Source organism: Amia ocellicauda, chromosome 19 (genome assembly GCF_036373705.1).
Source record: "Amia ocellicauda isolate fAmiCal2 chromosome 19, fAmiCal2.hap1, whole genome shotgun sequence".
NCBI lineage: Eukaryota > Metazoa > Chordata > Actinopteri > Amiiformes > Amiidae > Amia > Amia ocellicauda.
In genome coordinates, this window is record NC_089868.1 from 11,897,759 (window position 1) to 11,925,733 (window position 27,975).

At 37.9% G+C, this 27,975-nt stretch overlaps 1 protein-coding gene across 1 annotated transcript in view; it reads right to left on the minus strand.

Annotated features, from left to right (window-relative positions):
* col24a1 (collagen type XXIV alpha 1) overlaps positions 1 to 27,975 on the minus strand; it is a 111,986-nt gene that overhangs the window by 32,578 nt on the left and 51,433 nt on the right. Inside the window, exons 15-28 of the mRNA XM_066691927.1 lie at positions 26,352 to 26,405; positions 26,213 to 26,257; positions 25,553 to 25,606; positions 25,015 to 25,068; positions 22,651 to 22,704; positions 16,111 to 16,164; positions 15,793 to 15,846; positions 14,939 to 14,983; positions 14,576 to 14,629; positions 13,234 to 13,278; positions 8,895 to 8,948; positions 6,876 to 6,929; positions 4,456 to 4,509; positions 3,997 to 4,050 (exon numbers count right to left, since the gene is read on the minus strand). Coding sequence (XP_066548024.1) covers positions 3,997 to 4,050; positions 4,456 to 4,509; positions 6,876 to 6,929; positions 8,895 to 8,948; positions 13,234 to 13,278; positions 14,576 to 14,629; positions 14,939 to 14,983; positions 15,793 to 15,846; positions 16,111 to 16,164; positions 22,651 to 22,704; positions 25,015 to 25,068; positions 25,553 to 25,606; positions 26,213 to 26,257; positions 26,352 to 26,405 — 729 coding nt within the window. The remainder of the gene's footprint in view (positions 1 to 3,996; positions 4,051 to 4,455; positions 4,510 to 6,875; positions 6,930 to 8,894; positions 8,949 to 13,233; positions 13,279 to 14,575; positions 14,630 to 14,938; positions 14,984 to 15,792; positions 15,847 to 16,110; positions 16,165 to 22,650; positions 22,705 to 25,014; positions 25,069 to 25,552; positions 25,607 to 26,212; positions 26,258 to 26,351; positions 26,406 to 27,975) is intronic.

Below are 27,975 nucleotides of genomic sequence, written 5' to 3' on the forward strand. Positions count from 1 at the left end.
TAATTTTCCAATAATTATTGCATTGATATGAAAAAATGCATAATTTTTCTATTGATATGAGATAATATTGTGCAATTGTTCAATAATTACTGTGTTAATATGAGATAAGTTTGCTTCGAGATTCAGATCATCCAGAGGATCAAGAATACATTACATTGATAATGTTTTAGTGGCAGGGGGTTACAAGTTGCATTACATTTTTTTTTGTATTTAGTAAAATGGTTAAATATGCTTCTAACATAATTTTTATAATTATATTTGTAATCCACACAATACACATGACTACAATCTACTTACTTAAAGTTTTATAATAAAAAACAATATCTCATTAACAATAATTATTGCGAAATAACGCAATATTGTCTCATATTATAATAATAATAATAATCCTTACACTTATATAACGCTTTTCAATCTAAGACCCTAAAAGAGATTTACATGTTAGGGCATCCCACCTCCACCACCACCATATTAATGTAATCATTATTGGGGAAATAGCGGAATATATCGTATTATCATAATAATTATTGTGAAATAATGCAATTTTACCTTGTATTAACGTAATAATATATATTTTTTCCTGTGTGGTGCTAATAAGCTTCCATAGATTTCAGCACTCAATAGTAAAATTACAACTAAAACAATTTTCATCTTCTTATTGTTATCATGAGACCTCTACATAGGACTCACATCCACTCAAATCCATTCTGGCAGTGCTGAGAGATGGTTGACCCACCACATGAGTGCAAACAAGGGCAAAGGAAGTATAAACCTGACCACACTCAGTGTAGCTGATCTTCAGAAAACAGTAGCCTGGTCGCCAAGACTGGGAGCTTTCATTAACCTGAATACCTAAATTAGCGGATGGTAAAATTACCCTTCAAATACAACCATATAGTGCGGACCACCCACCCAAGCCAGTTTTGTAGCTAGTGTTCCAAACAAAATCAAACCTTTCTTGTATTTAGTGCCGGGACAGAAATTATATTGTTTTAAAAAAATCCACCCTTCAAATCCACATAATTCACACCTGAAATCAACTGCCATTATTCTTGTATGTAAGAAGTCAGCTGTCAGCCCTATAAAGCAGTAGGATTGTCTCTCGTCTGCAACATTTTTGCTGACCAATTATGTATTTATGCAAGAAATCCATTGGCAGCAAAGTGAAATACGATAAAATGGAGGTCTGAAAGTGTCTATTCAAGTGCCTTTTTATTTTGACTGGACTGGATATGCGACCTGCACTTTTTGTGTTTTTGCTTCAAACGAGCTGCCAAAAACATTAATATTACACACTCCATTTGGTACAGTCTAGAACAACACTCTCTTAAATATGAGGTTCAAATAATTTCCTATTTCAACTAATCTTAAAAATAATTTACACTGATATCATAAGGGTTGCAGGTAGAGGAGGTTGGAGCTTACTTAGCACTGTGTAGAAGTCAATAACTAGGAACTGTCTGTGTAGGGATTGCTAAGTTGCCTCGTAGTAATTGGGCTTTATGTGAATTGGTAACACCAATTATGCATATATATAAAAAATCAGCAGCAGCCCATATCGATCCACTGCTGGATGAAGGCCTACCCAAGAGGTTTCCACTTGTTTCAGTGTACAGCATCTCTTCCCATGTCACGCCAGCAAAGAGTTTCAACTTCCCAATTTTTATGTGGTCTTACGTAGGTCCTATTTAATCTCTTGGGATCCATTCTATATCTTCTGTTGTCCATTTTTGGACTGTTCCTCTCGCTATCTGTCCACCCCATTGCCTTTTAACATTGTCACGCTTTCAATTATGTCACATACTGTTGTCTGTTCTCTGATCCATTTATTTGTTTTTCGGTGTCTTCTTGATATTCCAGGCATAGATCTTTTCATGTTTATTTGTGTTTACAGTTTCTGTATCCTTTTTGTGTTTAGTGACCAGGTTTCACACCCATAAGTGAACACTGGTACTATGCATTGATCAAATACTCTTCTCTTCAGGCAAATGGATAGATCTTCTTTCAATCGTGCACTGTTTCTAGCAAATGTTCTCCAACCCATTTTCACTCTTCTTTGAGTTCGTCCATGAGATCTGCCTCTGTGCTGATTTGTTGGCCAAGGTAGACATAACTTTTGACTTTAAGTATCTTTTGATCTCTTCTATCTTCTTAGTCTTCACAAAGCTTTTGAACATGACTAAAGTTAATTGTGCAACAACGTTTTTGTACTATGATAAAAAAAAAAACCTGTCATTTGTTATTAGTATTAGTTCTTGTCTTTGTAAAATAATTAAATGTTTTTGGAAACAGATGAAAGCAGCTGGAAATGGATGAAAGGGGACGTTAGTTGATTTCTAGGGGAACTTTGACTTTGTGCATCAGCTAAATAATGCAATACTATAACCAACTGCAAACAAAGTTATACTTATTGAAGTCTTATTTATATATTTCCAGTACTTCCAGACTAACACAGCCAACTCATCTCTTGTTTACAAAGTGCCCAGGAGTGAACTGGAGATTAGCACCAAAGCAAGAGCCATGTGTGAAGAGTCTCAATTGGCCAGTCCTCTAACTAGCATTTATCTTTCTATTTTCACAAACAACTGTGATAAACACACACATCTGTGCTTTAATTCAGATGGAACTAGTGGGTTGGTGGGATGGCAACAACTGCAATAAACTGAACCTGTAACAATGACTGAGTTACATAATTAATCTTGTCACCAACTTTCTATCTATCACCTTTTGAAAATCATGCTGCATGTGTGCATATTAATACATACACATACATTCAGACTTATAACTGTCTCATGTTAACTATAAATCAATTTCCCACATATTTGCATCCTGTAGTGTACACCATCATTTAGAATAAACTATTGCAGGTCACCTGAATCAAAACAAAGTCTCTCATTGACTTCATATCGCTTTATTTCCACATTTGAAGCCAGAACATTAAAAGTTTCCATTGCAGGAAAGACACAGCTAATGGACCCATCAGCACAGGCAGCCAGCCCACTGTGAGTGCTTGTGTTGTGCAAAAAGACAAAAGATATACAAGTCCTGTGGCAAATTTTGTTTCTGTTTTTTTTTGGGTCACAAGAATTCTGGGAAAAGGTGTGAATTCAAGGCTAGGGGTTGTGGCTAAGTGTTGTCTGCTAAAACAAACGTCAGATGACCCCACAAAGCATTGTGTTGTAGTCATCTGAAGTTTGCAAATTAAGGCTGAACACATGATACGTTTGAAATCCACAAAAGCTGCATTTTGAATTTCACATTTATTATAACAGCCTATTTCTGAACACATTACTTAAAGCAGATTGCGTTTTTTCATTAGTTATTTTTTCCTTAACCAGAGGTATTTAGGACCTTACAATGTATCTATGTTATATGTTGTCTTACCACTAGGTGTCCTGCCAGTTTAGCAATCTTGAAGTGTAAAATTATCTCTCTACAAAAGTACCAGACACAGCACTTCAAGAAGATCTTTAGAAGAAGTTATCCTTGAGAAATAATGGCTCATGATTTTGAAAGATGAATCGCAATTCTTTAAAGATGTATATATTTAAAGTATTTCTTACTATGTGTGGTTTTAAAAGCAAAAAACAGGATCCTGGTACATACATACTATGTATACTGAACCAAAATATAAACACAACATGCCCTCAAAATTGAGACATCTGTGACATTGTGTAATGTGACAAAACTGCACATTTCAGTGGCCTTTTATTGTCTCCAGTACAAGATGCACCTTTGTAATGATCATGCTGTTTAATCAGCTTTTATTCAGGTGGATGGATTATCTTGGCAAAGGAGAAATGCTCACTAACAGGGATGTAAACAAATTTGTGCACACATTTTGAGATGAATAAGCTTTTTATGTATGGAAAATTTGTGGGATCTTTCATTTCAGCTCATGAAACATGGGACCAACACTTTACATGTATCGCTTCTATATTTTTGTTCAGGACATGTAAAATTGATGACATAGAACTCTCTCTTAAAGTCTCTTACTCGTCTGCCTTTTGGTCCTGGGATACCCGCTGTTCCTCTCTGTCCTGCTGGTCCCTGTAAAACAAACAACAAACAAATCAAAATATTATATAACATATCTCTTGGATATGAATAAAGAGGCAAATAAAGAAGTGAATAAAGAGGCAAATAAATACAGCTTAACTATCAACTGTTTGTCTGAAGATTGCTTTCACCTTACAGAAAACAAACGTCAGGTACTGGGTTTGTAATTTACAAGTTGGTCACTTTCTGTTTTGTTTTCGATTTAATCTGCCCTTAGTCTCAGTAGACACAAGGAAAGACATTGTTTTCTATTTTCACTACATTCAGAGTGAGGACATATACTGGAGGAAGTATCTGAAAGTGAATTATATATCATGAAAAAAAAAATATATATATATATTATTAGTATTAGTATTAGTTTAGAGAAATATATAATTATGGAGATGGGTTACTTACAGGTAAGCCTTGTGGACCAAAGTCCCCTGGACTTCCTGGAACGCCTGGATAACCCTATAACAAGACATGAAGAGCAGTCAGAAAGACAAGACTAAGACACTGGGCAGAAATACGTCAAACATTCCTGCAGTGCTGAGAAACAAGGCATTCTGGGATCCATTTCTTCAATCCATGGTCGTCAATCATCAAGCCTTGCATTTAACAATCTTAACAAACAGACTGTATTGATCTCTATCGTGGTAAGGGTTGACTCACACATACAAATGGTGACAAAAGGTAAACATGAAATGCCTTAAAAAGCTATCCCTGTTAAATCTTCACATGCACAGAGGGAATGTTTAAAATGAAACACAAATAGAAATGCTGCTCATTATTTAAAACAGTAAGACTAGGAGACACTTAAGACTGTAAACTAGTAACTACTAAAGTAAATTGTAATTCTAGATCATATATTAAACTGACAGAACATTAACATAAAAGGAGCTGAGTGAACTGGAAGCTAACAAGGATATCAAATAACATACAATAACAATGTATTCAATTATATAAATAGCAAACAAGACAAAAAGGGAAAAACCAAAACAAATCGACAGCTCAAGGTAGAAGTGAGAAAAGGCAAAGGTGAATCCTTAACCACCTAGCTTTCTCTGACCTCTGTCATTATCACTCCACAGGGCGGAGGCAAAGAGGGCCTTTATAAATTGAAAAATGTGTTCCAGAACAAATCCGCAGAAATTTAACTATTTCCCTCCACAGAATGTTGTCTTTATTAAACTACAGAATATCAAGTTCATTTTCTCTATTAATCACTGTCCAGATTGGTCCATCTTGCACTAGAATAATGGCGTTGTCACAGAATAAAATCACCAATCTAGTACCAGCAACGTGAATACCTAGAAATATTATTAATCTATATTAATCCACCTTGCAAAAAATATACAAAACCTGTAAACGCAGAATAAATTGCAGAAAATCTGTGCATGTTTAATTATGCCAACTCTTGATTTTCACCCAATGCAAATACAGTCCTCCAAATTTATTCAGACCTTGAAATGTTATTTCTAGTGATTTAGGCAGGCTTTTTTGGGGTGTGCAGGGTTTAATTTATATATTTATTTCTCCTGCCATGGATAAGCTGCTGCCCAGATAAACTGCCCACATGTGTTTGACCATGACCATATGTTTGACATGACTATTAACTTCATTTAAAAATAAATATCTCTTTAGTACACTTCTGAGAATAACAGTCAGTTCTAAATGGAAAATGAGAAAAAAAAATGTATTGGAGGGTTATAAATGTAAAATCTATTTTAAACACACTGCTATGGTCTCATTTACTGTTTTTTTTAGTACTGACATTTGCATAATAGGAAGAATGCAGTTTGTGTGAATTTATTTCCTGTTTATTTTTGTATTCGTTTATTATTCGTCCATTGCTAGATACTTGTTGTCTTACAATTTGTACAATAACCTGACATGCATTTCCTGAATCTTACATGTAAGTGAAGTTGTTGTCTTCAAAGTCATTCAGTATGGACAAAAGCTACAAATTAAATGAACGGCAAATTTCAGAATTACAAAAGCTTTTGCCATTGTACGGTATGTATGAAATAATATGAAATACAGAGAAACCAGGTATATTCTTTTAATCTCAAAGCTGATTTAACAGATATTTCAGAGGTCATCACTATTTTCTCCTTTTTCAATGACAGCATGGCTTTCCCGTGAAAACAGCTGTGCTTTGGAAAGGCTTTGCCAAGGGTTTCCCTGTCATTATTATTTCAGATCCCCAGCCAGGAAAGGGCAAACGACCAAAGATACAGACAATTAAGCAGATCTGCCAGTTTGAACTCAGAGGCCACCCTTGCAACAGTAATACAAGTAAAGGGTTGATCCTGAATCATCTTTGGTAACGAATCAGTGAAAACAGAAATAAACAATCTCACTTTTAGCATCTCCCACAACTCTTTTTTTAAAGAAAAGGAGACAGATAGTTGATAGGGAGAAAAACTAAATGAAAGCAAGCTAAAGACACTCGGCTCTTGTGACAGCTTCACGTCAGGTGTTTAATTGGAAGTATCTCCTTTACAACGTCAGTGAGAACGTCAACAGTTGGAAAAGCTGAGTTGAGTGGCGAGGTGTCCAGTATAACGATCCTTTCAACATATCGGCCTCGATGTGTTGAGTGATTCCTATACCAGCTTCTGTGAATTCCAGGAGTCCGATATGAGGCTCCCTCAATTAGATAACAGGCAATAAAGGACTGTTTTTGGCACAGATTAGTCCAGAAGTGTCTCCATGAACATCCTGAACCCTCAGACAGTGTGCAGTGGAGAATAGATTAGCACAGAATTCAGTTTTACACCTCACTGTGCCTTTCTAATAGATTTTTTTAAGGTAAAGAAAAGGATTACTCTTACCTGTGACCCCTTTTCACCTGGTGGGCCTAAAGGACCGGTGGGACCTCTGTCACCCTGTGGAAAAACAAAGAGGAAAACAAAAAGAAGGGTGAGAAGAGGTTTGGTCAGTATTAGTGATAATATTGTCTGGGCTTCACGTGCTTTAAGGACAAAGGAACAATTACTCGCATCAATTTCAGCTATCTCACTCCAGAGAGTACATTCAACCAGAAAAGAAAAAATCAAATACAATTAAACGCTGCAAATTTTTCTTCATATTCCCAAATCTCTCAGAAGAAACCACAAAAAGCTTTTCATATTAACTATAATTATTTAATTACTTCTATAATTTGATCTCAGAAACGTTTTAAATGTCAAGCTCTTCATGTAAATGTCACGTCTGATAAAAGCAGTAAGCCTCCAAACGTGAGCAGACCAAAGCAAAACCTTTGACCTACTTATCGAGAATTACAAACTTGTACCCTTTCGCGTTTTGATTTTTAAGTAGCAGCCAGTGACTTCTGACCATAAATGAATCTGCAATTTGATACAAGGTTGTCATTTGCGACTTGCAGAAAGGGAAAAGATTTGATTTCAGGCCAGTTTGTTTCTTTAGTTCTAGATTCAAAACATAACATCATCACATGACATCACAGCACTTAATCAGATGAAAAATGCAACAGTATATAATCCAAAAGGAATGTATCATTTGATGGGATGATCTCTGGTGATGACAGATTAACACACAGAAGCTACTTAAGGTGCAACACATCTGCATTGTTTTTTTTTTCTGCCTAAACTAGTATATGCCAGAACCATGTGTCCACGTGTGTGAAAAAGTGAAGTAGCCCTTGAAATATGTCAACCATGGGAGCTACTTCCTCTCTGCTGGAACAAACACACAAACGTATTTATTTAAAAAATAAACTCCGCAAAAAATCATCCATTGCAATACTGGTAAACATCAGCCTAATGAACGATTGGGCCTCCAGGGGCTCAGCAATCAGCGATTTAATGAAATTCTGCAGCATGAACGCTGGTTTTCCATTGAGTCATCGCTGACACAGATCAAAACAGCATGGGACATCAAGGAATACACTCGCCACACACAGCCCGTTCACACACAGACACACACACGCAATAACACTCGCCTACATGTACAAGCGCATAGCTCAAGAAGTTCACTTTTCTCCATGTAGTGAAGATAACTGCATGTCAGTTAGGCCCTTCCCCAGCCTTAATCATCTTCCTATATATGGAAAGATTATTTACACATATAATTATACGCTTCAAACGATACAGCTGTTGCACACCTGCAGCTGGTTACCACAAAATACTCAAAACATTGAAACGATTGTGAAAGTAAACAAAACAGTCAAACAAACTACAAATCATGCAGTTTTGTCTCTCCTCACACCATATCTCTCAAACAAATAATAGCAGCCAGTCATCTTCAAAGTCCAGAAAACACTTTCAAGACCACAGTTCATGACAACTGAAGTAATTTTCTTCTTGTCACATATTGTAGAACCATACATCTCCTCTTCTTCATTGATTATTGTTTGTGGTAATGATGTACCTAAGAGTTTTGACATGTTTCTGAGCCTGAAATATAAGGAAACACTAACAGACTTTGCTAGAGTGCAGACTTTGGTGTTTAACTATCTCCTCTCATCAGCATTCAACTTTTGCTCACTATGTACTATAAGGGATGCATTCATTGTTTGCTAAAGTGATAATGAGTTAAATTCCTTAACTAAAGTATCTGGATGTACCAACGACCTCAGGATTTGAAGGGTCTTCTCCGGTGACAGTGTAATTCAAAATGCATTGTGGGATATCTGCGACTAAACTCCTACAGCCAGTCCACCCTTGGACCATGTACCAAGGAGAACGCAAGCACTATTCTTTTAAGGTGGGATTTCATTCCAGAAGGCTGTCAATGTGTCCATTTATTAAATGTTTGTTCCCTAAGCAGTACCTGGAGTGGTCAGTTCTGACGGGGTAATTAGGTCAGAAGAGGAGAGAAAACCAATGTACCTTTTCACCATGCACTCCAATTACCCCCGATGATCCAATTAATCCGACAGGCCCCTAGAAGTGAAGAAAAAACAATATCAATTAATATATAAAGGTAACCCATACATGTAAACTGCACCATTTTAGTTTGGTTTGTATTTAAATCACAAATCCTTTATAAAATGATAATAAGAAAGAACAATTGATTCTTAGTCTCATCTTGTTCTATATTTCTCAAATAAAGCTAGGAATTGTCTTATATATAAAGATTTATTTTCCTCCATTTACAGTCCAATACATGTACAGTGAGACAGCATTATGTGTGAAATACCATAACTATCCAATTATCTAATAAGGTCTGAGTAAAGCTTTTAATGTCATTAATCATTTAAAAAAAGTCTGCTTTAATGCTCCTTGGAGAGAATCCCACATAATCAGTTGCACAAGTCAGCTCAAGCCCTGTAACCTTTCTTCAAAGTTACAGGCTGTATAAAATATATATAAAACAGAACTATAAAGTATTTATCTGCAAAGTTAAAGGAGAGCTGAAACACTTCCTGTTACATCCTTGAGTCAAATTAAAAAATCTGATGTAAAAAACAGCCTGCTACACTACTTAACTTGGCAACTCTATTGACTAAGAGTAAAACAACAGCCCCCTGACCTTCAACTTGCTTTAGAAGAGTGATAAGGGAGGAAACACAGGGAAATGTAAATAAAGAGGGAAATCTAAAGAGAATAATTGTTTCCAGATAGGATGTCTGGAAAACGTTCATTGGTTTGACAACATGCCAGTGGTTGTAACCGTGGCCTGCTCCAATGTAGCTCTGATCTACATTATTTCTTTTAATAAAAGCACAAGTTTATTAGAAACTTAACCCAGTATAAAGAACAGACAAATGTTATTAGTGTTGTTGGCCAGTATCTTTCAATACATGTTTAACTTTAATAACATACAAACAGGTGGACCATGCAAGGCTTTATGGCTTGAATGTAATATATAGTAGACATGGATGATCTTTATATTTTTAATATGCCAGCACTGCCACATTATTTATGTATTTAAAACATATTTTTGTCTGTAATTCAATGATTTTATACGCTGAAAATATATTGTAGAAATTAACCTCTACAAAACAAGCTCCAGCAAAGAATACTAATTGGGTGCCAAAACTTCATGAAAATCAAAACATTCACCTGCATTGTATGAAAAACTATACAAGGTCATGTGACTAACATCTAAGTCTTCAATCTTAAGTACAAAAGGTGACATGAAAGGGTCACCTGGATCACCTTTGATCATTGGTCACTGCTCTGGACCAGCTGTTAGATTGAAAATATGTTTTCAAAAGCAACGCAGTCAAGTTGGAACTGAATTATCCTGCACATACATGTTATTTCTCCAAAGTCTCTTCCATTTTTATGTCACATTTATTACTTGCTCATCGTGCCAAGCATACATCACCCACGGCATCGAATGATCCATTCAACACGCCAACGCACAAATACTACAGACTTTCTTAGTGAGCATTCCTGTAACCTTTCAGGGAATGTTATAGGAAGGTATTTATTAGACAACGACGTCCAGGTATCGTACAGGATAATACGCTTTTGTATTCGGAAATCCTGAATCAGGAGGGAAACCTTTGTTTATGAATTAATATTTTTTCTATCATCCCCTTAAAGAGATGCATATTACATACAGCATGGATTATCCTGGAGCGATCCAGTTATATAAGGAATAGTTAGCATGCAGTGCTGCTAACTCCTGAGATATTCTCCATACAGGCTTTTTATTTCTCAGCACAAAAGCTGTACTCTCATGAAGAAACTTTATTTAGTCCTGTATTTGATTTAACACCCATGGATACATAAAAAGGTTAATGTAATAAGTGTATTTCCGCACTGTTTTGGACTTGAATGTCTGGACCATAAGTCTCTCAATGGCTACAATTGGACAGGCCAAAACAAAACCCACTACTGGGTGATCAAATTGGTCAAATTCGGTTTTTGAATGCAAAAATGTTGGAAGATGAATGGAATGAAAACAAAGGAAATTGTAAGCATAAAGAAAGACCATTCAACACTGAATTGAGAATGACCTGAAGCGTTGGACTGGACTACTAAAGAGAGCATTTTGAAGCAATTGCATCAGAGCATCTTCACAACCAAAGGAAACTCATTTGTTCTTCATTTGAATGCACTTATTAAGAATCTCCCAAGAGCCCTATGCTTGTGGTGTTTTAACATTTGGTTACATTTATTGTGGCTATGGGTTTTACCAATGAAAAACAGAATGAAAAACAGGTGAGGCATTACCGAGAACAAGCAAAATGCAAATGTAATCAGACACAGGCATACATGTCTGCTGATAATACATGGATGTGCATGATGTGGATACCATTTTAATTATAATAAAAAGAGACTTGGAATATAATTATAGCAAAACAGATAAAAGGTATGTTGAAATCTACTAACCAGACTGTCATTCTAGCGTGTTAATAGCAGTCAAAACGAATACCAGTATTTTTAAAAGCCAACTAAAAGAAAAGTGCAGTACAAGAAAGACATATGTAGTTTTTAGTGTTTGGCTATGATTTCCTAAACTGCATTGAATTGTATTTCTCCAGGCAGATAGCTCTGTGTACCTGCAAACTAGTGTTTACAGCCAGCATGCTTACCAACAGATGTTTGGCAAACTGTAGGATACCAAACACTGCACCAGCTGGGCAACAACAGACAAAAAACCCAAAATACAACTATGAGTATCTCAGATAAGGAAGTGTAGGGGAGGAAAAACAATCGGCACCAAAAAAAAAATCATGATTATAATTTTTCTGCCTTGAATTGACTGGTAATATGCTGTGATGTCTTCGCTTCAGCTGGAGAAGCGAGAAAATAAGGCAGTTAACGGAGGAGAAAATTAACTCAATCCACTCAAACTTACAGTTTACCGAATGAACAGCAGGTCATAAAACATGGCATTGACTCAAGATACTACAATGTGTCGTTTTCACAGACGTCGAGCTTAAAAACACACTTCAGTGAAAATATCTCCTAACCTCTTTTTAACCTAACTCCACAGACATTAGAGTTCAGAGCTTTATTTTCTTTTTAGTTTATTTATTTTTTATTTATTTTAAGAAATCTATTTGTTTGAAAAGTGATGCAATAGCCTCTATTAACCCTGTATATGGTACAGATGCTCTTCTACATTTGCCCAGGGCTTCCATCAAGCTTCAAAGAGTTTGAACCTATTTAATCCTTGTCATATGTGCACACTAGGAAATAGAAGCCTATTTGACAGGGCCTAATGTGTACCATGCAAGCAGTACAGTACAGTTCTCAAAGGAAAGGTAGGGGAATTCAGGGTATCACTGTGGAAATTACTTTCACTCAAGTCTCGCAATCCCTAAGGCTTGTTCATATAGCATTGCCACAAGTGAAGCGGTGTGTGCTCTTTAGCAAGGTTCACTGCCACACATGACAGCGACTGATGTCTCTGACGCACGATTGCAAAACAAATTAGCTTCTTATTGAAAAGCGATACATGTGCAAAACAGAAAAGCAAACGCTGAAAATAACATTTCCAAATAAAGAAACAGTTTGCTGAGAGAGCAATGCTGACTGTTGGTCTTGGCGAGTATATCCAAACAAGTTTTTTGCAAATACAAAATGGGTTGTGTCATATTTTAAAGTTGCTTTTCTCTTCTAACACCTGGTGGGTCAACATTATAGAAGAGAAAAGTAAAAAATATAATGAACTCTTGAGCATGATTACTGTACAGGTCACTGTAACTGGAGTTAGTTGTTCTACAAGTGGCAATGCATCAGTTTTTATTCCAGACACAGAGGGTTGCTTTTGATTTAGTACTTTTATTTTGCCGGTCACCTACAACGTCACTGCAGCTCTAGGAAAGTCCTATGTAAGTGAGTCCACAGCTCATATTTTAAAATTGACAAACATGTAACGAGGCCACAGCCAAGAGATATAAACCACATTGAAGCCACAGTGACAGACACTCAAGAGTTACAATGCTAATTTCATAAATGAATGCGTGTGTCACAAATGCATGTGAAAGCTTGCAGTTCGAACACAGCTGAAAACAGGCCAGTTTTAATGTATGCTATGATAACTTAAGCCTATAACCACAAGATCAATAAAAACAAGCAAGACAAAATGAGGAAAGCACAGAGCACGCAGACTGCATGTCAAAATGTTTACAAACAAGCTACGATAACTCACTCAACACCTCAGCGTGGTAAACATGAAAGCCTATTCATTTTAAGCACTTGATCTCAAACCGCTGTTCACTCAATTTGTCAATTAAATTAAAGTAGGCTGAAAAGAGAGACTTACTGCTGGGCCAATTTTTCCTATATTTCCTGGGTCCCCTGGTTCCCCCTGTAATTCAAAATTCAAAATATAGATTTGTTAGAGTTGTTTCTATTCAGTTGAGAAGTAATAGCATGAACTATATTTCACAAAACCAAAACACAGACATATGGTAATATTTTGTCAGATCTTCCACATTGTAGGACCAATTATGTTTATACCACAGGCTCGGGGGAATTTCTCTGCAATCTTAATGAGCTGTTCTGCAAATTCATTACTTTACCCACTTCCCCTTAGCTAAGCTGTCAATTTCAAATGTGCAGGAAGTGTACAAGTAAGAAAGAGCACAACCTGTAATTCAGTGCAATTAAATCTCTGCCCCTCTGCGCTGAGTGGAATGACGGTGTGCAAAATAGAAGATTTGTCAAAATTAACAGGATAGCATAGATAGAGGGATACAAATATAGTTAACAAAATACTTGCATTTTTAAAAGGTGTTCCTAATCTTACTCTTATTACAGACTATGCTGTTTATACAATATATAAAATAATGCAATTGTTATGAAAGTTATTCATGATCAGTTTTAGATTTACAGCATTTTGTCCAGACGTATTTACTTTGGTTTGCCATGGTCCATATATTTTTCTATACCTCTACATGCGTTCCCATGATTTCCCTTTACTTATAGCTTTACTACACTTTAATGCATTTTCACTATAGTATACCTTTGTAAACTACTTTGAAAAATATAAAGGAAATACAAAGTTTAAAAAAACAAAACGACTAATGATGAACTGTCACAGAGTGTGCACTTTTGAATAGGAAAGAAGTAGCAATGGCTTTGAAGCTTTTGTTATTGAAAGGGAAGCTCTGTAATCCTACAGGATTACTCCAATTACAAATGGGAGTTTAAAAGCTAAACAAAGCTGCAGTAAACATGGACAATAAAACAGCACCATTACAGCGATGTTATCAGGACCTCTCTCATAAACTGAGCAAGTTAATATACTCAGCTATCTGTCGAACAGAATTGGATTAAAATCACAGGTCAGATGTACCCCTTCTGTAATTGTTTATATGGAAATAAACCATTACATTATCCTACTGTGTATATTCTGTGAGGGTTCACTGAGACAAGGCTATCATACTGGTATCCACTCTCAACAAATTGCTTATACTGTTCCCAGTTAAAACACAATACAATATAATAGAGTACAGTACACAAAATGCTTTTATTCTACGTATTATCATGTGAATATATAAAGAGAAGAATGATCATGGTAAAATCATTAATTTTATCATCATTTACCCATAATTCTGTTTAAGAAGCCATACAAACAGACAACAAAAAGTCACATCTCCTACCTTCAAGCCGTCTGCTCCAGGTTCCCCAATATAACCCTTTCTTCCCGGTCTTCCCTAGGACAGAAGACAGAAGAAGTCCCAGTAAGTCTCAATGGACAAAACACGCAGTCCTTGTGTGAAACATGTACAAATGCTGCAGAGACAAACAACACTGGCGGAAACACGGGATATACAATCAATTCAAACCTTTTAATACATTTCACTTTAGAGAACAAAACATGGATAAACACATATATTTAGAGAGATAGATATGTAACATAACACAGTCATCACTTATTATTAGCAGTAATTAACTCTTTAACAATAATTGAATGTAGCTCATTTTTAACCATTTGTAAGCTTTCAGACTGTCAAGACACTTACAATAGGTCCAACTCCCCCTGGTGGCCCAAGTGGTCCTTCGTCCCCCTAGAAAGACACAAGACACATTTTACGCACAGAAACGACAGAAACTGCCCGACAGGGACGGGAATGCGCCAATGGCCTGTATTCATAAAGCATTCTCTGCCATGGTAAGATTTCTCCACCACTGCTAAATGAGACAGAAGGCTACAGGTCACGGTGAAGGAAGGTGCCTGACTAGGTATCTTGAGAGTTAACTCAGATCACATCTCTTGAGATCACTGTAACTGGCCAAGCTTCCTTAGAGAAATGGCACCTTGTATGGAAAAGTGAAGATCCACCAACGATGCTTTTCCACCGGCTTCAGCAGTTTTCCACACAATGCCTGTCTGTCTGCCCTGTTCGTCAGTGTCCTAGAGGAATGTTATGCTGAAGGCATTTTCCCCAAGTCTTGGAAGTTGCCAAGACACATTTCTAAACATTTGCATCATGGAAAAAAGGTGTATGTCAGGCTTCTGTTCCTCTTATCTTTGAGTAATCAAACTCTATACAATTCACATCAATGCCTGTTTTTGGTTTTCGAGTATTTAAAGAGAGTCCTATGGTCTTAAACATACTTAGCCATTTGTAAGACTCTAAAAGGGTGAACCTGACAATTATTTGACATGACAAACATATGATGAAAAGATTTCTTCTGTGCAAAACTGTGTGTTCTGCTTTGTGTGCATAACTCTGGATATTTTGCCCCTTAGTCACCACATTGCGGTTAACTTTACTTACAAAGTACGTCCGGCTTCTTACACAGGAAATCAAAACAAGGATAAACTGTCAAATTACAACATGTATTGAGTGATGTGTTCAAACGGAAATTTTACCTCAGTTCCTTTAGGCCCAGGAGGCCCGAGTGGACCGCGAGCACCTTGAAGTCCCTAAAACATCAAGAACAGGGAATCGGTTTGCAAGAAGACACTTTATATCTGTGACAGTCTTTAACTGTAGTCTGTAAACAAGTGGTGAGAGTGTAAAATGCCCTCCCAACTTCATAATTCTTTGAGCTGCTTCTAGAAAAACTCAATACTGCACTGCTTGGAGCACTATCAATACATATATTATAATTACAGTATATGGCAAATACTTTTAAATTAAATCTGAGTAGCATCTGCGGAAGGACAGTGAAATTAGCACTTATTTACCTTGGGGCCAAGGGGGCCGTTTGGACCTGGGACACCAATGTCTCCTGGAAAACCCTAAAAAACAAAACAAGTTGTTTTATTAAAACTTTTACTATCTACTGATGGGTGTGAATAACCATTCGCCATTCAGCAACATCGCTGGTGCTTCCTGTAAAGCAGAAAGCCATATATGAAAGGATAAGTTGTTGAACATCAATGTGTACTGTAACATATTCCAACCTTTGAGTAGTATCCATCTTCATAGCTTATGCTTTTATCAGTTATGCACAGAGAATTATAATTAATCAAGATCAAACAGCACACTGCTCCTTCTATTCCTGCTGTTAGTACCATTTGACACCCCTGTGTGTATCAAACAAGAAAAATGTGCTAAAACTGAGGGGTTTTACAATTGGGATAAGGATTTGCTTTCATACTGGTTCTAGTTGAAACACCTACAATTGCATTATACCATATATAAAGTCTACAACATTATACATGCACGTCTCTTATAAACAGGGCTGCCAGGCTTCCCCAATGTCCTTAAAAACTGTAATTAGCATTGTTAAACCATGTCCTCTTCCTAAATAAGTCATGGATGTCTGATAAATGGTGACAGCAAAACAACCTCGAGTACTGTCTGGCCATACATTCCTGAAAGACGTCTGACAGCTTTTGCTCTTGATGTGAAGTGCAGTCACAACACATCAGTAGCTTAACGAAATGGGCGATGTCAGAGAGCAACACACATGCGGAAACCGCAAAAACACATTTGAGGGGATTAATTTACACTTTAAAAGGGGTACTATTTAAATTGCATGTGACATCTTCTCAGTCAGAGCACCACAATTTGTCTCAGTGTCGAGTGAGTTAATTGCACTCATAACTAATTGGATTTGACAGCACAAAAGACATTCAAAGATGTATTTTATGTAGGAATCCAAACTGAAAAGGCCAAATTATAATGCATCACAAGGCAACTGATTAGAACTCGGATCATTCCTGAAATGGAGGCCACACTCCATACACCATACACCAAATTTGATAACCAAAGACGGGTTAAAACACACACATGCCAAAACCAGCCCAAACATATCTGCAGGTGGTCATTTTGTAGCTGTAAGTTTTGCAACCACCTATCCAGACTCCTGCACGCTTGGCCTACGTTCCTGGCATGAACGTTTAATAGCAATTCAAAAACAGAAAATTATCCATAAAGCAACAAGGTAATAGTTAAATAATGTGAATCATCATTTTCCATACAAGCATCAACGTAAATGTTGCTATAAAAACGTACTTGAAGCGCACAATCTCTGCCAAAAGCACCCAGAGCCAAGTACTCTGGTGAAACAGTTCTCTGGTCCTCGGCATGACTGCCAGGTGCAATAAAGGAATGACATGCACTGATCTCCGAGTCTGAGCTGGTAGGATATCCTGATCCCAGGAATGATGTGGCAAAGTCAGCTGACACAGCTTCCAAGAAAACTCATCTCATAATTCAATGTTTTCTTATTTTTAAATAATATTTGATTGCACATGAGTGTAAAATGCAGTGATGAGATCTTGACTAGATAATTGCAGTAAAGATAGTACACCACTAGGCGGCTATTTCTGTTCTTCTCTCTCACCTGCTGTTACTAAGCCTGCTTTATGCTTCTGCAAAGATCTGTGTAAATGTCTCTGCGTAGTGATGCAGAGAAGGGGTTTTTGGGTAAGCGTAGGCTTCCAGAAGAGCCGACACACACGTCCATGGCCTGGACATGTGCAGAGGTCTCACAAAACTATGTTTGTGTCATAAATAATTTTGTGCACATAATGAGTATTTTGTCCCTCAAATGCACATTTTGTGCACATAATTCACATTGCGTGCATATAATTCAAATTATGTGCACATAATGAGTATTTTGTCCTACAAAATACTTATTTCATGCTTACCAATTTTGTGGATGAAAAGTAAAATATACTGTGCCTTCCATGGATGCGTTATGTCCATGAAATGATGTAAGGAAAACTACATTTTGTGCACAAAATGTAAAAGTTGCATTTCATTTTGTGGTCGAAAACCCTCTTTCATCATGTTGCCCACTAAATTAATTACACATATTGTGCATGAAATTATGTATGAAGCAAATGGTGAACCATAGAAATTGGGTTTCCCTTTCTGTGTTTCTTCTTCGTTTTCTGTAGATTCCGATTTGGTAAATGCGACACTGCCCTATGTATGCAGTAATATTACATGCAAGTACAGTACTGTGCAAAAGTTTTAGGCAGGTGTGAAAAAATGCTGTAAAGTATGAATGCTTTCAAAAATAGACATGTTAATAGATTATATTTATCAATTAACTAAATGCAAAGTGAGTGAACAGAAGAAAAATCTACATCAAATCAATATTTGGTGTGACCACCCTTTGCCTTCAATATAGCATCAATTCTTCTATGTACACTTGCACAAAGTCAGGGATTTTGTAGGCATATAGTCAGGTGTATGATTAAACAATTATACCAAACAGGTGCTAATGATCATCAATTCAATATGTAGGTTGAAACACAATCATTAACTGAAACAGAAACAGCTGTGTAGGAGGAATAAAACTGGGTGAGGAACAGCCAAACTCAGCTAACAAGGTGAAGTTGCTGAAGACAGTTTACTGTCAAAAGTCATACACCATGGCAAGACTGAGCACAGCAACAAGACACAAGGTAGTAATACTGCATCAGCAAGGTCTCTCCCAGGCAGACATTTCAAGGCAAGCAGGGGTTTCCAGATGTGCTGTCTAAGCTCTTTTGAAGAAGCACAAAGAAACGGGCAACGTTGAGGACTGTAGACGTAGTGGCCGGCCAAGGAAACTTACTGAAGCAGATGAAAGACACATCATGCTTACTTCCCTTCACAATCCAGCAGTCCAGCAGTGCTATCAGCTCAGAATTGGCAGAAAACAGTGGGACCCTGGTACACCCATCTACTGTCCGGAGAAGTCTGGTCAGAAGTGGCCTTCATGGGAGACTTGCGGCCAAAAAGCCATACCTCCGACTTCGCAACTCAACTATGCTATAAATCTGAAATATTTAGCTGTAACAGAAGGCAGTTTGTTTACCGAAGGGCTGGAGAGCGGTACATGAATGAGTGTCTGCAGGCAACAGTGAATCATGGTGGAGGTTCCTTGCAAGTTTGGGGCTGCATTTCTGCAAATGGATTTGGGGATTTGGTCAGAATGAATGGTCTCCTCAATGCTGAGAAGTACAGGCAGATACTTATCCATCATGCAATACCATCAGGGAGGCATCTGATTGGCCCCAAATTTATTCTGCAGCATGACAACGACCCCAAACATACAGCGACAATCATTAAGAACTATCTTCAGCGTAAAGAAGAACAAAGAGTCCTGGAAGTGATGATATGATCCCCACAGAGCCCTGATCTCAACATCTAGGATTACATGAATAGAGAGAAGCAACTGAGGCTGCCTAAATCCACAGAAGAACTGTGGTTAGTTCTCCAAGATGTTTGGGCCAACCTACCTGCTGAGTTCCTTCAACAACTGTGTGCAAGTGTACATAGAAGAGTTGATGCTGTTTTGATTTGATGTACTGTAGATTTTTCTTCTGTTCACTCACTTTGCATTTAGTTAATTGATAAATATAGTCTATTAACATGTCTATTTTTGAAAGCATTCTTACTTTACAGCATTTTTACAGCACTTAAAATGTTTGCACAGTACTGTATGTTGGCAGACACCTATCCGAACATCTGCGTATGACGCCCACGCATGTTCGCAGAGACGCAGAAGCCTTAAGTGCGAAATTCTAAAGTTTTGGATAAGATTTTAAATTACAGATTCTTATTGTAATAAAAAAGCAATATTTGTCATTTCAAAAGCAATTCAGTTTTGTTGTATGAATTGTATTCTATATTATATCAAGCTCTGAAAAACAGAATGCAGTAGTGGAGAACACTACAAATAGATGTATATATTGACTACATTTAATTTAAAAACGTTAGTCATTAATTTTCTTTGCTGCTCTTCAGAACACAAATACTAGCGTTCCTTACATGTACATATTGATTCCACATTAAAGTGAAACTGAAAGTGGTGCGCCTGCGTCAGCTACACAACAACAGTGTCAAAAACACACTCCACACGACGTTCAAGTTTACAACGATGTGAACAACGAAAAGAAACCGCTGATTCAACACATGGCGATGTATCATGTTTGGGAACCCCACTACTTGCTCTTTCACCTACAGCCATAACACACAGAGAGGATAGCAGTTGAGAGCTGCGGTTTATTAACTCCTGTCAGAAGCAGCCATTTTATCTGCTTTCCCCCTTGGCATGGGGAATGGTGTGGTTCATGACACAAAGCATCTGATTTCCACATGTCCACCTTTCTGTGAGAATTAGACAGAGACTCACGATCAAAACAAACTGCAACCCAAGAGTAAAGGCCTGCTGACTGAAAACAGCACATGTTCAGGGATCCCAGCCAATGGTGGAGGGCTTTTAATTCTAGTTCAGTTCAGGTAAAGTAACACTGTCATCCTTCACACCGCCATCATAGAGAAACAAAGAACAAACCATGTGCTCTTAACAAACTATGCACCAAGATCATATGCTTCCTTTCTAAAAAAAACCTTCATGTAAATTAGCCAGTTGTTCATGAATATCTTTATCGTAATACTGAAAAGATGGGAGTTAGAAATCAGTAAAATAAATACAGATGGTGACCCCAAAAAAAAGTCTTAGAAAAGATTAATGGGGACTAGACACATCCTCAAAGGAATCCTAGGAATGAATCCCATTTCTGCGACGAAGATATGGATGTAGTTTGAAGAGTTTGAGGCACGCTTTTTTGCAACCGCTCACAGACAAAAAGTTGGATTCATTGCACAATGTCTGCGGTGGAGTTCAATTCACATCGCTTTTCTTTGTGAAAGTGAACATGAACATTACACATTTTAAAACCTGGCCAAATAAAATAGCATTAAACCAGGGAGGAAGGGGAGGTAAGTTCGAAACAGGTGGTTGTACAGGTTGTGGCACTTTTTTGACATTTGTGTGTACAGTGGCAAATGACAGTCCTCTACACATATACTTCACAACAAAGATCAACGCTACACAACGGAGAAGGGCTATAACAGGCAAGAGGCTTCGTCAGACTTTCCAGCTAAGAGCACTGGGTTTTAAATCTTCAAAATCCTTATTTTTAATGTCTTTATATAAAAAGGGGTAATTGATACATGTGGTTAACCAACTTAATGGGTAAAATGATAAACACACTCCCCCCCTACACTCCCCTAAAAAACACAAAGGACATTAAATGTCAAACCATGTGGATGATTATATGTGGATGTGAATCAAAAACATCTCACCATCTTGCTGAATTAACAACGGCATGTGTAGCACAGATTTCCTGGAGTAGGCACATTACTTGTTTTTGTTACAGTAGTTTTAAAATAACAGCAGAAATGCAGAACCTTGGATGCAGTTAAAAATCAATAACACACACACCCAAACACAAAAGTTGGATCATGTAGAAGTCACTGTTCTGTAGGATTACATCTGGAGTCTACAAGTTGCTGCTTCAAAGCGTGGCCATACCCTTTTCTGACAAGGGCCAGAGGCTGAACAAACGTCTGAGATGCAGTGGTAGAGTTGGCATCCAAGGCATCCTCAATTTCCCTCACAAATAGGCCTGAATGTTACTAATAGGAGCCTTGTCTACCTTCCAGCTGACATGAGAACTGTGCCATTTGCATTCAGGGGATTGTAGAGTGGAAAACAAAGTGGGTGGCTCTTGTAGTTCTCCTCTCTCCCAGGCTTGTTTTTTTTTTTTTTTTCGTTTAAAACATTTCAACAAGAAGTGTTTTCTAAATCCAAAGAAAGACACGTCTGGTATATTTCACTAGGGTGGAGGGGCAGACAAGAAAAGCTTCAGGATTCAGATGTGGCCAGTTCACGCCAAATGCCACAGCAGAAATGTAGTTTAGTTTAATTTCTCCAAATCACGATGTGCGATGCCTGAATTCTGAATGATAGTTAACTGGATTAAGGTGGATGTGATGTCATTGCAAGAGTTAAGAATTAAATGGCATGGAACAAGATGAATGCATCATAGCTGAACCCGAAGGATCAGAAGAGAAGGAAAACAACCAAGAGCAGCTTGTTGCAGAGGTTTGCTGATTATATTTTACTTTTTCATATTATTCCATGTAGCTCTCAGTTTTTTATTCCTTCATGCTTTGCCTTACAATGGGAGCTTAACAACACATTTATCGCCACTAGTGACCAGAACTCCAAAACAATAGTTTAGTTTCCATTTGAAATTACAGAAGGTGCTGCCATCTGATGGATAATAATAATTCAGTCATGGCCTGAAAAAAACTAAACCCAAACAAACCAATTCCACAAAACTCACAGAGAGAATACATCCACAATACATCTTGTGTCATGTCCTTTTTCTGTGACATCATAACAGAGCAGAAGGAGAAGCAAAATGTTTTGTTTCTATTAACATTAGTCTTCTAATTGTTAGTATGGAATATTTCTATTCTGGTCTTACCTCTGGGCCTGGGGGGCCTGGTGGCCCCTGTGGTCCCTGCTCACCCATTTTCCCCTTTTAGTAAAAAAAAGGAACAATATCAACACATTACTGCCTAGGCCACGTCTTAGAATATGCCAAAACCTTCTAAAAACACAGAACTGGTAGCGGGCAACTTTGGGCATGTCCACACACACTGCGGTTTACAACTCAGTTACAGTTTACTTAGCTTCTAGATAAATTCTGAGTTCCTGAAAATCAGAGATTTAAGTTTAGCACTCGTGTGACAGCTGTGAGCTTTCTTATAATCTATGAGCAGCATACATGTCTTGCTGGCAGATATATACATGTACATGTACATAAACATATATATATACACTCACCTAAAGGATTATTAGGAACACCATACTAATACTGTGTTTGACCCCCTTTCGCCTTCAGAACTGCCTTAATTCTACGTGGCATTGATTCAACAAGGTGCTGAAAGCATTCTTTAGAAATGTTGGCCCATATTGATAGGATAGCATCTTGCAGTTGATGGAGATTTGTGGGATGCACATCCAGGGCACGAAGCTCCCATTCCACCACATCCCAAAGATGCTCTATTGGGTTGAGATCTGGTGACTGTGGGGGCCAGTTTAGTACAGTGAACTCATTGTCATGTTCAAGAAACCAATTTGAAATGATTCGACCTTTGTGACATGGTGCATTATCCTGCTGGAAGTAGCCATCAGAGGATGGGTACATGGTGGTCATAAAGGGATGGACATGGTCAGAAACAATGCTCAGGTAGGCCGTGGCATTTAAAACGATGCCCAGTTGGCACTAAGGGGCCTAAAGTGTGCCAAGAAAACATCCCCCACACCATTACACCACCACCACCAGCCTGCACAGTGGTAACAAGGCATGATGGATCCATGTTCTCATTCTGTTTACGCCAAATTCTGACTTTACCATCTGAATGTCTCAACAGAAATCGAGACTCATCAGACCAGGCAACATTTTTCCAGTCTTCAACTGTCCAATTTTGGTGAGCTTGTGCAAATTGTAGCCTCTTTTTCCTATTTGTAGTGGAGATGAGTGGTACCCGGTGGGGTCTTCTGCTGTTGTAGCCCATCCGCCTCAAGGTTGTACGTGTTGTGGCTTCACAAATGCTTTGCTGCATACCTCGGTTGTAACGAGTGGTTATTTCAGTCAAAGTTGCTCTTCTATCAGCTTGAATCAGTCGGCCCATTCTCCTCTGACCTCTAGCATCAACAAGGCATTTTCGCCCACAGGACTGCCGCATACTGGATGTTTTTCCCTTTTCACACCATTCTTTGTAAACCCTAGAAATGGTTGTGCGTGAAAATCCCAGTAACTGAGCAGATTGTGAAATACTCAGACCGGCCCGTCTGGCACCAACAACCATGCCACGCTCAAAATTGCTTAAATCACCTTTCTTTCCCATTCAGACATTCAGTTTGGAGTTCAGGAGATTGTCTTGACCAGGACCACACCCCTAAATGCATTGAAGCAACTGCCATGTGATTGGTTGGTTAGATAATTGCATTAATGAGAAATTGAACAGGTGTTCCTAATAATCCTTTAGGTGAGTGTAGATTGGGTTATATCTTTGCATTACACTATGGGTATAGCTTTTTGCCTTATGGAAGGCAGCAATTCTCAACAAATTGGTATTTTTGTGACGTACAACCCTGGGCTGCAGGTTCACAGTCCATTCTTGGCTCACAAGTGATCTTTGGAAGTGGGTTACTGAACTACTTTTCTAGGGATCAGTCTGGTAAAGGCCACAGATGTTCAGAGAGGTTTGTGCCCAGGTGGCCTTGACTCACCTTCCATCCTGGTATTTAAGAGGTGCGGTGTGCTGGGGCACCATCTTTTATTAAACCAAACCCTTGTTTAAAGATATGACTGTTGACACACACTAGCAGAAATATTCTTGGAGAATCTCGATGAGTCAGGAAGAAGATGCATGTCCATTGCAGACCACCAGCTGTACATTCAGCTGCCCAAATCAAGGCCCACACCAAAGAGGGTCATGGCTTAGCTTTTTATCTATATAAACTCTATTGCACACATTTCAACTGCTCTGACCAATCCATATAAAAGTGTCGCAGTAAACCCACTTTGTGAGACTCCCTCTCACAGATTCTGTGCCAGAAGGCCATGATGTCCACACCATCAGTGGGTTGTTGCCTTATAAAGAGGCAAAGAGTTTAAAATGTCCACCCACTCCTGTTTTGCCCATGCTGTATATGCTTCCAGTTTAGACAAGTGTCCTTAACTTCCTAATTGTAACATGAAGCAGATGGTAGGTGAAGGTAAGCTTCCTGAAGGAACTTTTTAAATGAGTGTGACAATAAAACAAGCAAAGCAACATACAGTTGGTCCTGGTTTTCCACGAATTCCCGGTGGTCCTGGCAACCCTGCAGCACCCTGGAGGAAACAGAGAGCATTTTAACTTCTACCTTTCCAAGTGTCTAATCCCTCAATCCCCCCCCCCATGCTACAAACTCCCCTCCTTCACAGTACATTGACCTGCCTTCAAACACATGTTCACGATGTGTGCAATATGGCATAATCCCATATGTGTTTATTGCTTGTTTAGTATAGATACATTCATATTCTGAGGAAACTGGGCTAAGCAGTCCTGTCTCAGCTGGACCTTTCTTGGTGTTTGTTTTAAGCTCTGTTTACTGCCAAGTGTACTTGGAAAAGCAATACATTTTCTTCACTGTGTTCCACTTTGCTCACATTTGGTTGAATATTTGCTTTACAAAAAAAATCTTGACCTGTAAAATCCAGTTCCTATCAATTCTGAAGGACAAAAACATACTAAGGATATGGATCTGTAAAGCAATCTAAATCAAAATGAGCGAACTTTTCTCAGGACAGTGAGAAGCATGTTAACAGATCCTACCTTGTCACCAGGGAAACCGTACTCTCCTGGTTCGCCAATTAATCCCGGGACACCCTAAATTACACAGCATTACAGGGAGACATATAATACAGACAACACACAACTTATCAATGTAAGCCTGCCGGCACTGCACAGACTGGATACTGTTACAGGCATGGTGCTACTCCATGTCATAGGAGGATTGGCGGAAGTGTCTGAAGAAAAACAGTGGCCGAGGACACAGACTCGAAAGACAGACCAGGGGGAGGAGCTCTTTGGGCTGGTGCTTTGCATGAGAAAAATTATTTCATTTTACAGCTTTACATCAGAGAAGCAGGTAGTGCAGTTTAAGAGGATGGTATCTGTAGTAATCTGGAACGTGTCTCCGCTCTCAAAAGCACCCTCACCCCTTCACCTCTTCCTCTAGTTTTGCCATAATCTATTGAAAAGAGCCACACTGAACACGTCCAAAAGCAGGAAACAAGCAGCGTAAGCTCAACAACTGTACAGCATCTGCAAATGTCAGCCGAGATGTTTACAAAAAGCATGAAAAATTTGTTGACAAAATATCTCAAAGGCATACATCATTAATCAGTTACTCCCCCCACGCCAACCTCTCTCCCCCATCATCCACCCACTAGGCTATGACATTCACTGCAATAATAGAAATATTTAGATCACCTTATCACCTTTCAATCCAGGCTGCCCCACCCGTCCCGTCAGGCCCTGTCAAAAGGAAGCACAAGTGGACTTGAGAGCCGGAGTTTGAAGAAAAGGGGAAAGGAAAGGGAGGACAGTTTGTACATTGAGTCGACTGTACCTGAGGTCCCACAATGCCTGCCAGTCCACGAGATCCCTCAGACCCCAGGTCACCCTGTGCAGAATAAAGGAGACACAGTTCAGATAAGAGAAGCTGTTGGGCCTGATCTGTAGAGAGGGCAAGGTCTGTGAAGCCATTGTTTTCATCAGGAATGTCTGTTGGTGGAGGGTTCAGTATGTGTCATGGTCCAACATCCCTTCAAATTGCAAGGATGCCCAAGTACGCCAAATACATTTTCACTACGTACATTAATAGCGTGCATATAAAATGAATAAATAAATAAATATGATAGTTTCAATAGTGAAATCCTTACCATTTTTGTGTAATTCATAATTTGATCATTAAAAATTGCAGTTTCTTAGATGCCATTTTGTCACATGCTTTGTAGTCAACAGAAACATTTTTTTTTCAGTTATTTTCTGCCTTACTTATTCATTATACAGAGAATTTAGACTGATATTATAACATATTAATTTAAAATTAAATGTTAAATAAAACGTTGATGTTGCCCATCATAGCATTGAGTAGCAACTATATTATCAGATGCATAACACCCAAATATAAGGTCGGTTTCATAAAAAGTTGGATGAGAATGCGTGCAGTGTTATGCAATAATTAAACAAAAATAGTTTCTGCGAGCGCGGTGTCCGGAAATCATGTTCAATCGGTACATATAGGAATGTGCAAGATATATGACATTATAATATATTATATATATATATATATATATATATATATATATATATATATATATATATATATTAAAAACATGCCACTAGCACAATATGTAGATGGCTGATTACCTTTTTTTTCATACAGATGTATTTAGATATGGCATTTAATCATTAAAAAACACAATATAATAGAAAATGACATTAAATTATTTAATCTTGTGTAACATTAGTGGTACATGTTTTGGGAGAATGAGTCACATATATATTTTACTAGAAAAAAAGTGTTATTTCCAGGACAGAAAGTGGCAAATTAAACAAACAAACACAAAATAAATTCCATGTCTGAGTTAAGTGTTGCATGGTCTTAATTGTGCATTAATATGGTCCCTGGAGTTTGAGTGCCATTAAAAAGCTAAGAATAGATAGGTACCTTCCATTTCTGGTATATTTAAGATGAAATCATTGAGGGATATTTCAACCGCAAATCTCATATACACGAATGTTGACATCTGCTGTTTAATCTAAAGCAGAAAGACCACTTTCATTTGCAATAATGAAGAATAACATGCATTTTACACAAATGAATCCCACACTTCTGTTTGCCATGTGTGAAGTCAGTTTTAATGACAATTTCCCGATAAATTCATTTAAATCCTAACCACACATTTAAACGCAGTTACCCATTCTAGAAAAACAAATCAAATGTTAGATTACAAAAATGGAGATCAAAACCCTAACATTCACCACTTCTTAAACCCAATAATCAGCATTTTTTAATCTGGATGGATATTTAGGAAGAGAATTCAGTTGGAAGTGCGTCTGTATTTCATTACAACATCACGAAGATGTGTATATATAAAATCCAGAAGAGATGTCTTTTGGAATTAAGAAACAAAAGGAACAATTCCACCTGGATGGCAGAAGTTGTATGAGATATAGGAAGACTATAT